This window comes from Panulirus ornatus, chromosome 20 (genome assembly GCF_036320965.1).
Source record: "Panulirus ornatus isolate Po-2019 chromosome 20, ASM3632096v1, whole genome shotgun sequence".
Lineage (NCBI taxonomy): Eukaryota > Metazoa > Arthropoda > Malacostraca > Decapoda > Palinuridae > Panulirus > Panulirus ornatus.
Genome location: NC_092243.1, coordinates 60,213,991 through 60,227,219, shown reverse-complemented (window position 1 = coordinate 60,227,219; position 13,229 = coordinate 60,213,991). Strand labels below are relative to the sequence as shown.

Sequence of the window (13,229 nt, the reverse complement as noted above, 5' to 3'; positions counted from 1 at the left end):
TCTATGGATCTAGAGAAAGCATATGATGGGATTGATAGAGATGCTCTGTGGAGGGTTTTATGAATATATGGTGTGGGAGGAAAGCTAAGAGCAATGACGAGTTTTCATAAGGGAGTAATGCAAGCAAGGAAGTAGGCAAAGAGGCTTTGTAGGTGGTTCCAAGTGAAGGTAGGTCAGCAGCAGGGGTGTGCGATGTTCCCATGGCTGTTCAATTTGTTTATGGATGGGTTTGTGGGGAAGGTATATACAAGGGGCTTGGAGACAGAGGCAGGTATGGAGTCTACAAGGGTGGTTGTGATCCAGTTGTTTCCTGATAACTCAGTGCTGATGTCAGATTAAAGTGAGAAAATGTAGAAGTTAGTGACTGAGTGGAAAAGTGGGTAAAAGGAGAAAATTGAGTGTAAATCTGAAAGAAAGCAAAGTGATTAAGTTTTGCAGTGCAAAGAGACAGGTTAGTTGGGGCATGCGTTTGAACTAAAAAAGCATATATAAAAGATAATCTTTACCATACATGAATCATAAAAAATAGCACAAAAGAAACAAAGCATATCCTGATTGATACTCACCCACTAAGATTCTTCCAACGAGCAAAAAAAGATTCTCCATTCATATCTGTTGGTTCAAAGAACTTGTTGATGGAGAGAGGTAAATGTAGTGCCAAGCGTTGAGGAACATTACCATATGTAAAGCTGACTGACAAGTCTGGTAAGCCTGAGGAAGAACTTCATAATTATTCATACTTATTCCTGGCTTCCTCTGGCAATACAAAATGCTGTATACAAAGAACATTTGCAACTGCTAGCGGTATTTTGAAAAAGTCCATGGGAACTGAATCAGACAAAATCATCTTAAAAAACTTTACATTTAAAACTCTTATCTGTACTCTAAAGCGAAACACACACACACACAATAGAAAAAAAATGTAGCTTTGAATAATATCTATCACCTTAATAACTATAAAATCCTTCCATTCCTTCAGAAATAATTCTAAACATATCATTTCACTGCTACATTATGGATCTTTGAATATTCACCAAAAAGAAAGGCACGTTATCTGTACTGAACACTTACCATTAAAGTCCTCAATGCATTCACAGTTAACAAGCTGCTGGACCTGTGCCCCAGCATCAATGGAGGGTTCAACTGGTTTAACTTGTACTGTAACTTTCCCCTGCTGACCTGAAGCCACTGAAACAGTGGGGTTGAAGGCCTACAATAAGGAAATAAATGTTAGGCTTCCTAAGGGGTCTTTGCAATCACCCGAAAATTAAATTCACACAAGAAGATACAGGTACACAAGTAATATGTTTAGCAGTTTACAAAACTAAGGATGGGCCATATGTAGTTTCCAACAGTGAAGGGCGCAAATGGGGAGGTGATAACAAGTAGTGGTGATGTGAGAAGGAGATGGAGTGAGTATTTTGAAGGTTTGTTGAATGTGTTTGAAGATAGAGTGGCAGATATAGGGTGTTTTGGTCGAGGTGGTGTGCAAAGTGAGAGGGTTAGGGAAAATGATTTGGTAAACAGAGAAGAGGTAGTAAAAGCTTTGAGGAAGATGAAAGCTGGCAAGGCAGCAGGTTTGGATTGTATTGCAGTGGAATTTATTAAAAAAGGGGGTGACTGTATTATTGACTGGTTGGTAAGGTTATTTAATGTATGTATGACTCATGGTGAGGTGCCTGAGGATTGGCGGAATGCGTGCATAGTGCCATTGTACAAAGGCAAAGGGGATAAGAGTGAGTGCTCAAATTACAGAGGTATAAGTTTGCTGAGTATTCCTGGTAAATTATATGGGAGGGTATTGATTGAGAGGGTGAAGGCATATACAGAGCATCAGACTGGAGAAGAGCAGTGTGGTTTCAGAAGTGGTAGAGGATGTGTGGATCAGGTGTTTGCTTTGAAGAATTTATGTGAGAAATACTTAGAAAAGCAAATGGATTTGTATGTAGCATTTATGGATCTGGAGAAGGCATATGATAGAGTTGATAGAGATGCTCTGTGGAAGGTATTAAGAATATATGGTGTGGGAGGCAAGTTGTTAGAAGCAGTGAAAAGTTTTTACCGAGGATGTAAGGCATGTGTACGTGTAGGAAGAGAGGAAAGTGATTGGTTCTCACTGAATGTAGGTTTGCGGCAGGGGTGTGTGAAGTCTCCATGGTTGTTTAATTTATTTATGGATGGGGTTGTTAGGGAGGTGAATGCAAGAGTTTTGGAAAAAGGGGCAAGTATGAAGTCTGTTGGGGATGAGAGAGCTTGGGAAGTGAGTCAGTTGTTGTTCGCTGATGATACAGCGCTGGTGGCTGATTCATGTGAGAAACTGCAGAAGCTGGTGACTGAGTTTGGTAAAGTGTGTGAAAGAAGAAAGTTAAAAGTAAATGTGAATAAGAGCAAGGTAATTAGGTACAGTAGGGTTGAGGGTCAAGTCAATTGGGAGGTAAGTTTGAATGGAGAAAAACTGGAGGAAGTAAAGTGTTTTAGATATCTGGGAGTGGATCTGGCAGCGGATGGAACCATGGAAGCGGAGGTGTATCATAGGGTGGGGGAGGGGGCGAAAATCCTGGGAGCCTTGAAGAATGTGTGGAAGTCGAGAACATTATCTCAGAAAGCAAAAATGGGTATGTTTGAAGGAATAGTGGTTCCAACAATGTTGTATGGTTGCGAGGAGTGGGCTATGGATAGAGTTGTGCGCAGGAGGATGGATGTGCTGGAAATGAGATGTTTGAGGACAATGTGTGGTGTGAGGTGGTTTGATCGAGTAAGTAACGTAAGGGTAAGAGAGATGTGTGGAAATAAAAAGAGCGTGGTTGAGAGAGCAGAAGAGGGTGTTTCTGAAATGGTTTGGGCACATGGAGAGAATGAGTGAGGAAAGATTGACCAAGAGGATATATGTGTCGGAGGCGGAGGGAACGAGGAGAAGTGGGAGACCAAATTGGAGGTGGAAAGATGGAGTGAAAAAGATTTTGTGTGATCGGGGCCTGAACATGCAGGAGGGTGAAAGGAGGGCAAGGAATAGAGTGAATTGGATCGATGTGGTATACCGGGGTTGACGTGCTGTCAGTGGATTGAATCAGGGCATGTGAAGAGTCTGGGGTAAACCATGGAAAGCTGTGTAGGTATGTATATTTGCGTGTGTGGACGTATGTATATACATGTGTATGGGGGTGGGTTGGGCCATTTCTTTTGTCTATTTCCTTGCGCTACCTCGCAAACGCGGGAGACAGCGGGAAAAAAAAAAAAAATGAACACAATGCCCAGTTACACTGCTAAAGCTCACCCTTCAACAGGAGCAATACCTTCATGTACCTCTGCTAAGCTTGCATTTATCATGAACTTGTTCCAGCAGATCAAGCACAACTGATTTTCTTGGTTTATTGACAAATTCAGGGTTCTTATGCACATAGTCACATTGAAGAATTTGTGGAAAGAAAGGCAAAGATGGGTATGTCTGACAGTGTTGTACTGATGAAAGGCATGGGCTCTCGTTAAGAATGTACTGAAAAAGGTGAATATTATGGAAATGGAAATGTTTGAGGAAGGCTGAGCAATAAGAAATAATAGGGTACAAGAGAGGTGTGATAAGTAGAGTATGGCTGAGAGAACTGAAAGTGTGCTGATAAGGTTTGGATATATGGAGAAAATGAATGTGGAGAGGCTGACAAAGTGGATACATGAGTAAAAAGTGGAGGGCACAAAGAAAAGTAGGAGACCAATTTGGAGATTAAAGGACAAACTGAAAAAGCTTTCAAGTGCTCAGGTCATACACATGCAGAAGGATGTAAGGTGTACATGGGATAGAGAAAATTTAAGCAACATGGTATACTGGGGAAATGTGCTGTCACTGGACCGAAATAGGGCATATGAACTGGATGGGGGAAACAACAGAAAAGTCTGTGGGGCTTTGTTGTGCACAGGGTAATGATTTTGGTGCATTATAAATGACAGATAGTGAATGGATGTGAGCGAATAAGGCCCTTTCTTTATCTGCTCCTAGTGCTATCTCACTAATGCAGGAATTGGAGAAAAATGATGAAAAAAATGATAATATACAATACACCTTAAACTGATTCCACACATTCTTCTACCCTAAAACTCATTCTCAGACTAAGTTGCACTGCTGATCATATGATGAGTCAGGCTCTTTGAGCTTAAAAAGGGTAGATGTTAAAATGGGTAACTGGCTCAGGATAGGGTGTGTGTGTGTGTGTGTGTGCAGATGCTCCCTTACTTACAACCTGACATATGACCATAGGTACATACGAATGGAAGAAAATATAAATTAGCAACATTCACCTTTATCCCCTTTGCCCTTGCACAATGGCACTATGCATGCATTCCACCAATCCTTAGGCACTTCACCATGATCCATACATACATTGAATATCCTTATCAACCAATCAACAACAGAGTCAACCCATTTCTTAATAAATTATATTGCAATACCATCCAGTATATATAAAATTGCATGAAGATAAAAGGTATTCCTGGGGCAGGAAGTGAATACAGATAACCTTTTTATTTTCATACAGATAACCTTTTTTTTTCATAGTTTTTCACCATTTCCCATGTTGCTAGGTAGCACCTGGAACAGACGAAGTGGCCTATATTTACGATATCCATTCTCTATCTGTAACATGCATTGCATCAAAACCAGTGTCCCCTTCCACAGCCAAACCCCACTGACCTTCCCATGGTCTCCTATGAATGCTTCATAGGCACTGGTTTAGGTCAATGACAGAATATTGACTTCAATTTCTCTGTCTCATGAAATCCTCACACCCTCATGCATATATACTTTTATGGGGAGGTGCTAACAAGTAGTGGTGATGTGAGAAGGAGATGGAGTGAGTATTTTGAAGGTTTGTTGAATGTGTTTGAAGATAGAGTGGCAGATATAGGGTGTTTTGGTCGAGGTGGTGTGCAAAGTGAGAGGGTTAGGGAAAATGATTTGGTAAACAGAGAAGAGGTAGTAAAAGCTTTGAGGAAGATGAAAGCTGGCAAGGCAGCAGGTTTGGATTGTATTGCAGTGGAATTTATTAAAAAAGGGGGTGACTGTATTATTGACTGGTTGGTAAGGTTATTTAATGTATGTATGACTCATGGTGAGGTGCCTGAGGATTGGCGGAATGCGTGCATAGTGCCATTGTACAAAGGCAAAGGGGATAAGAGTGAGTGCTCAAATTACAGAGGTATAAGTTTGCTGAGTATTCCTGGTAAATTATATGGGAGGGTATTGATTGAGAGGGTGAAGGCATATACAGAGCATCAGACTGGAGAAGAGCAGTGTGGTTTCAGAAGTGGTAGAGGATGTGTGGATCAGGTGTTTGCTTTGAAGAATGTATGTGAGAAATACTTAGAAAAGCAAATGGATTTGTATGTAGCATTTATGGATCTGGAGAAGGCATATGATAGAGTTGATAGAGATGCTCTCTGGAAGGTATTAAGAATATATGGTGTGGGAGGCAAGTTGTTAGAAGCAGTGAAAAGTTTTTACCGAGGATGTAAGGCATGTGTACGTGTAGGAAGAGAGGAAAGTGATTGGTTCTCAGTGAATGTAGGTTTGCGGCAGGGGTGTGTGAAGTCTCCATGGTTGTTTAATTTATTTATGGATGGGGTTGTTAGGGAGGTGAATGCAAGAGTTTTGGAAAAAGGGGCAAGTACGAAGTCTGTTGGGGATGAGAGAGCTTGGGAAGTGAGTCAGTTGTTGTTCGCTGATGATACAGCGCTGGTGGCTGATTCATGTGAGAAACTGCAGAAGCTGGTGACTGAGTTTGGTAAAGTGTGTGAAAGAAGAAAGTTAAAAGTAAATGTGAATAAGAGCAAGGTAATTAGGTACAGTAGGGTTGAGGGTCAAGTCAATTGGGAGGTAAGTTTGAATGGAGAAAAACTGGAGGAAGTAAAGTGTTTTAGATATCTGGGAGTGGATCTGGCAGTGGATGGAACCATGGAAGCGGAGGTGTATCATAGGGTGGGGGAGGGGGCGAAAATCCTGGGAGCCTTGAAGAATGTGTGGAAGTCGAGAACATTATCTCAGAAAGCAAAAATGGGTATGTTTGAAGGAATAGTGGTTCCAACAATGTTGTATGGTTGCGAGGAGTGGGCTATGGATAGAGTTGTGCGCAGGATGATGGATGTGCTGGAAATGAGATGTTTGAGGACAATGTGTGGTGTGAGGTGGTTTGATCGAGTAAGTAACGTAAGGGTAAGAGAGATGTGTGGAAATAAAAAGAGCGTGGTTGAGAGAGCAGAAGAGGGTGTTCTGAAATGGTTTGGGCACATGGAGAGAATGAGTGAGGAAAGATTGACCAAGAGGATATATGTGTTGGAGGCGGAGGGAACGAGGAGAAGTGGGAGACCAAATTGGAGGTGGAAAGATGGAGTGAAAAAGATTTTGTGTGATCGGGGCCTGAACATGCAGGAGGGTGAAAGGAGGGCAAGGAATAGAGTGAATTGGATCGATGTGGTATACCGGGGTTGACGTGCTGTCAGTGGATTGAATCAGGGCATGTGAAGAGTCTGGGGTAAACCATGGAAAGCTGTGTAGGTATGTATATTTGCGTGTGTGGACGTATGTATATACATGTGTATGGGGGTGGGTTGGGCCATTTCTTTTGTCTATTTCCTTGCGCTACCTCGCAAACGCGGGAGACAGCGGGAAAAAAAAAAAAATGAACACAATGCCCAGTTACACTGCTAAAGCTCACCCTTCAACAGGAGCAATACCTTCATGTACCTCTGCTAAGCTTGCATTTATCATGAACTTGTTCCAGCAGATCAAGCACAACTGATTTTCTTGGTTTATTGACAAATTCAGGGTTCTTATGCACATAGTCACATTGAAGAATTTGTGGAAAGAAAGGCAAAGATGGGTATGTCTGACAGTGTTGTACTGATGAAAGGCATGGGCTCTCGTTAAGAATGTACTGAAAAAGGTGAATATTATGGAAATGGAAATGTTTGAGGAAGGCTGAGCAATAAGAAATAATAGGGTACAAGAGAGGTGTGATAAGTAGAGTATGGCTGAGAGAACTGAAAGTGTGCTGATAAGGTTTGGATATATGGAGAAAATGAATGTGGAGAGGCTGACAAAGCGGATACATGAGTAAAAAGTGGAGGGCACAAAGAAAAGTAGGAGACCAATTTGGAGATTAAAGGACAAACTGAAAAAGCTTTCAAGTGCTCAGGTCATACACATGCAGAAGGATGTAAGGTGTACATGGGATAGAGAAAATTTAAGCAACATGGTATACTGGGGAAATGTGCTGTCACTGGACCGAAATAGGGCATATGAACTGGATGGGGGAAACAACAGAAAAGTCTGTGGGGCTTTGTTGTGCACAGGGTTATGATTTTGGTGCATTATAAATGACAGCTAGTGAATGGATGTGAGCGAATAAGGCCCTTTCTTTATCTGCTCCTAGTGCTATCTCACTAATGCAGGAATTGGAGAAAAATGATGAAAAAAATGATAATATACAATACACCTTAAACTGATTCCACACATTCTTCTACCCTAAAACTCATTCTCAGACTAAGTTGCACTGCTGATCATATGATGAGTCAGGCTCTTTGAGCTTAAAAAGGGTAGATGTTAAAATGGGTAACTGGCTCAGGATAGGGTGTGTGTGTGTGTGTGTGTGTGTGTGTGCAGACGCTCCCTTACTTACAACCTGACATATGACCATAGGTACATACGAATGGAAGAAAATATAAATTAGCAACATTCACCTTTATCCCCTTTGCCCTTGCACAATGGCACTATGCATGCATTCCACCAATCCTTAGGCACTTCACCATGATCCATACATACATTGAATATCCTTATCAACCAATCAACAACAGAGTCAACCCATTTCTTAATAAATTATATTGCAATACCATCCAGTATATATAAAATTGCATGAAGATAAAAGGTATTCCTGGGGCAGGAAGTGAATACAGATAACCTTTTTATTTTCATACAGATAACCTTTTTTTTTTCATAGTTTTTCACCATTTCCCATGTTGCTAGGTAGCACCTGGAACAGACGAAGAGTGGCCTATATTTACGATATCCATTCTCTATCTGTAACATGCATTGCATCAAAACCAGTGTCCCCTATCCACAGCCAAACCCCACTGACCTTCCCATGGTCTCCTATGAATGCTTCATAGGCACTGGTTTAGGTCAATGACAGAATATTGACTTCAATTTCTCTGTCTCATGAAATCCTCACACCCTCATGCATATATACTTTTATGGGGAGGTGATAACAAGTAGTGGTGATGTGAGAAGGAGATGGAGTGAGTATTTTGAAGGTTTGTTGAATGTGTTTGATGATAGAGTGGCAGATATAGGGTGTTTTGGTCGAGATGGTGTGCAAAGTGAGAGGGTTAGGGAAAATGAGTTGGTAAACAGAGAAGAGGTAGTAAAAGCTTTGCGGAAGATGAAAGCCGGCAAGGCAGCAGGTTTGGATGGTATTGCAGTGGAATTTATTAAAAAAGGGGGTGACTGTATTGTTGACTGGTTGGTAAGGTTATTTAATGTATGTATGACTCACGGTGAGGTGCCTGAGGATTGGCGGAATGCGTGCATAGTGCCATTGTACAAAGGCAAAGGGGATAAGAGTGAGTGCTCAAATTACAGAGGTATAAGTTTGTTGAGTATTCCTGGTAAATTATATGGGAGGGTATTGATTGAGAGGGTGAAAGCATGTACAGAGCATCAGATTGGGGAAGAGCAGTGTGGTTTCAGAAGTGGTAGAGGATGTGTGGATCAGGTGTTTGCTTTGAAGAATGTATGTGAGAAATACTTAGAAAAGCAAATGGATTTGTATGTAGCATTTATGGATCTGGAGAAGGCATATGATAGAGTTGATAGAGATGCTCTGTGGAAGGTATTAAGAATATATGGTGTGGGAGGCAAGTTGTTAGAAGCAGTGAAAAGTTTTTATCGAGGATGTAAGGCATGTGTACGTGTAGGAAGAGAGGAAAGTGATTGGTTCTCAGTGAATGTAGGTTTGCGGCAGGGGTGTGTGATGTCTCCATGGTTGTTTAATTTATTTATGGATGGGGTTGTTAGGGAGGTGAATGCAAGAGTTTTGGAAAGAGGGGCAAGTATGAAGTCTGTTGGGGATGAGAGAGCTTGGGAAGTGAGTAAGTTGTTGTTCGCTGATGATACAGCGCTGGTGGCTGATTCATGTGAGAAACTGCAGAAGCTGGTGACTGAGTTTGGTAAAGTGTGTGAAAGAAGAAAGTTAAGAGTAAATGTGAATAAGAGCAAGGTAATTAGGTACAGTAGGGTTGAGGGTCAAGTCAATTGGGAGGTGAGTTTGAATGGAGAAAAACTTGAGGAAGTGAAGTGTTTTAGATATCTGGGAGTGGATCTGGCAGCGGATGGAACCATGGAAGCGGAGGTGTATCATAGGGTGGGGGAGGGGGCGAAAATTCTGGGAGCCTTGAAGAATGTGTGGAAGTCGAGAACATTATCTCGGAAAGCAAAAATGAGTATGTTTGAAGGAATAGTGGTTCCAACAATGTTGTATGGTTGCGAGGCGTGGGCTATGGATAGAGTTGTGCGCAGGAGGATGGATGTGCTGGAAATGAGATGTTTGAGAACAATGTGTGGTGTGAGGTGGTTTGATCGAGTAAGTAACGTAAGGGTAAGAGAGATGTGTGGAAATAAAAAGAGCGTGGTTGAGAGAGCAGAAGAGGGTGTTTTGAAGTGGTTTGGGCACATGGAGAGAATGAGTGAGGAAAGATTGACTAAGAGGATATATGTGTCGGAGGTGGAGGGAACGAGGAGAAGAGGGAGACCAAATTGGAGGTGGAAAGATGGAGTGAAAAAGATTTTGTGTGATCGGGGCCTGAACATGCAGGAGGGTGAAAGGAGGGCAAGGAATAGAGTGAATTGGAGCGATGTGGTATACCGGGGTTGACGTGCTGTCAGTGGATTGAATCGGGGCATGTGAAGCGTCTGGGGTAAACCATGGAAAGCTGTGTAGGTATGTATATTTTGCGTGTGTGGATGTATGTATTTACATGTGTATGGGGGTGGGTTGGGCCATTTCTTTCGTCTGTTTCCTTGCGCTACCTCGCAAACGTGGGAGACAGTGACAAAAAAAAAAAAAAAAAAAAAAAAAAAAGAAAAAAAAAAAAAATATATATATATATATATATATATATATATATATTATGAAATTAGCAGATAGCCCTTTTCTATCACTCAGTATAATATTCACAGTTCCCCCTATCCATCTGGAAACACCTTACAGACAAATGTATTCACATAACAATTACGCAACAAGCACTAAATCCAACTCCCTTCTGTCCAATCTTAAATTACCCTTCATCAGACATACACCCATCTGAAACTAAACTCCCATGGTATGCATGAATTACAATTATCTATCTGTTCTTGAGATATCAAAATATATCAAGCATTACACATATTGATTGGATAAATCACAGGAACCTTCATACAAAAGATGCAACTTCCAAAATGAAAGCATACTCCTCAACTGGCATGTACTCTCCCTATACGTAACAACATATACTGACAACAAATTTTTTGACCTACTGTCCCACCCAGTGGACATGTGTGGCTTCCTGAGCACTACAGGAGCCCTATAAAATCTGGGGTCAGGAAGGTATATGAAGAAGCATTCCTTACATTCATTTACTTTTAGCATTAACACATGAAAAATACTTACGTTTGTTGTAAGATAGCATATGATTGTTCTTTGTTTAACACAAACAACCCTTAAAATACTTTTCCATACAAATATTTTGAAGATACAAATGTATTCACCCTACCTGCAATGGCATGGAAGTTTTGTTGCCATAGAAAACTCCTATCCTCCCAAGGTTTTGTCGAAATTCAGATTTTATACCAATTTGAATGATGTCATTTTCATACAGAACACCATTGTTTTTACAAACAAATCTGTAAGAAGAGAGATGGCAATATGAAAAAGATGGCAGCAGTTACATGAATATCTAAAACAATACCCTTAAACAGCTAGTAAGTTTCATGATGTATATATTGTAATGATATACTGATATACTGTAATATATCAAATGCTAGCAACATTTCCTGTCATTTGCCATAATGAATATTATATTGATTTCACACTCTGATGGAAATGACTTTATAGTGGGGCTTTCATGATTATCAGGAAATTCATCTCTAATTCATGGTTACGAAAACCTATCAAGACAACACAAGTCATACTAATCATTTCAAACTTCAATAGTTTCATTTGGAAAGATACTTTTTTACCAAATTTAAAGCATAAAATGTAGATCATTAGAAGAATCATGACAAACCAGCTACTTTCAATAAGAGATTCTTTAAAAAACGAAAAAATCTCTAAGCAGATATACAGACAGTACATTTCTTGTGGTTGCGCGATTCATTAACACAGATAATTACTCCATAACATATCTTTTACACAAGTGACTGCAACCTTGATAATATTCTACTGAACTCCTCAAATTCAGCTGAGAGAACAGCATCATCAGCATACAACTGTGTTAATTTTCCTCTGGTTCCACCATGCTTCAGCAGTGCACTAAGATCACCCCCAAATCAATTATAAACAAGGTGACATCCAACGAACTTTGTGCTCATTTACAGTTACTTCAAACAACTCCCTCACACCATTTACTCTCCCACATGAACTACTTTCATTAAAGATCCCATTACCAACTATCATGTGCCTTCCCAAACCCATCAATGATGCATAAAGTTTCTTCTCTTTCTCTAAAATTTACTACTTTAGTGAAAAAATTTGACCTAAATTTTCCTAGGTTGGTTGAATAACTGGGTCATTTTTCATACAAAGCTCTTGAACTTTGTTTGATGTCTTTTTGATATATTCCAATAAATCTTGTATATTTAATTGCTATTTCTTATATAGTAGGGAGTTTTAATCAAAGAGCATTTTCTTTAATTCCTTTTATCTGGTGTCCTATAACAACTATTATATATTTCCTTTTTCTAAACATTAGAGTTCAAGTTCTTTCATTTTTTCCTAACAGTTGATGCATTCCATTTTCTCAATCTGATTGTAAAGTTTCTCTAAATTTTCTCAAGCTTATTACTTAAAACTTCCTTATCTGGTATGTGGTGGGCTTTCAAATGTCATACTGACTAAATATCAATATGGGATTTAAAAGCAAGATTGGGATGGGTGATAAACTGTAGGAAGAGAATACAAGGTTTGGAGCTCAGTGCTTCGGGTAGTAAGGGAGCAAATCTACCTCAAGATGTTTAGTGTTCCTTTCCCTCTGCTAGCCTATGGGAATATTTAGTGTAATGTGCCACATTTTGGCATTTAATAGGGCTTCGAAGTCAAATAACAATATGATGTCAACCAGTGAATCAACTCTATTTCTTTTATTAGGAGACCCAGTTTTTAAGAGTCAGTGGCTAAAAATGGGAAAGTAAACAAAAACAGCTGTTACTGTATAAAAGAGCAGCTTTGACTTGACAAAAGGGAGTAAAGTTTTACTTTAGCCAAAACACATAAAGTGTCAGTTAAAGAACTAAACTCTCCTCATGAATGAAGATATTTTGTGCTATTCAGCTTCATTTTTGTTACTAATATTACTATGGGGTATCAATTAAGGATCTCTAGTGCTTCCTGTTACAGAAAGTCTATCATGGACTCAACAATATACAAAGACCAGGAAATTAAAACTTAGTCAGTCATGAAGAGATCTGAGGAAGAGATGAAGTAGGAACCACTACAGAACATATATCTGGAGATGTTAAAAGAAATTAAGAGACAAGATAAGAAGGTAACATAACTAGAGATGGTAGTAAAGAAACTCTAAGGAATTATTTCAAGGAACATGAAAGGAGCCATGAGATGAAAGAGTAACTAACGTATCTGAGAAATGGGGTCTCTACTTTTTCATACTTGATCACCGTTTCCTGCATTAGTCAGGTAGTGCCAAGAACAGACGAAAAAAGGCTGCAACCACTCACATTCATTCTCCAGCTGTCTTGTATGATGCACCAAAACCACAGCTCCCTATCCACAACCAAGCCCTACAGAACTTTCCATCGTTTACCCCAGATGCTTCAAATGACCTGGTTCAGTCCACTGAAAACACATCGACCCCTATACGCCACATCATTCCAACCCACTGCAACCCATGCAGGACTTTCACCCTCCTACATGTTCAAGCCCCAACTGCTCAAAATCTTTTACACTCCATCCTTCCATCTCTAATTTGGTTCCCCA

At 40.1% G+C, this 13,229-nt stretch overlaps 1 protein-coding gene across 3 annotated transcripts in view; it reads right to left on the bottom strand.

Moving 5' to 3' along the window:
• AP-2alpha (adaptor protein complex 2, subunit alpha) overlaps window positions 1-13,229 on the bottom strand; it is a 170,495-nt gene that overhangs the window by 17,394 nt on the left and 139,872 nt on the right. For all 3 annotated transcript variants that reach the window (XM_071675042.1, XM_071675044.1, XM_071675043.1), the window contains exons 16-18: window positions 10,792-10,921; window positions 1,072-1,210; window positions 567-711 (exon numbers count right to left, since the gene is read on the bottom strand). In XM_071675042.1, the coding sequence (XP_071531143.1) occupies window positions 567-711; window positions 1,072-1,210; window positions 10,792-10,921 (414 nt within the window). The remainder of the gene's footprint in view (window positions 1-566; window positions 712-1,071; window positions 1,211-10,791; window positions 10,922-13,229) is intronic.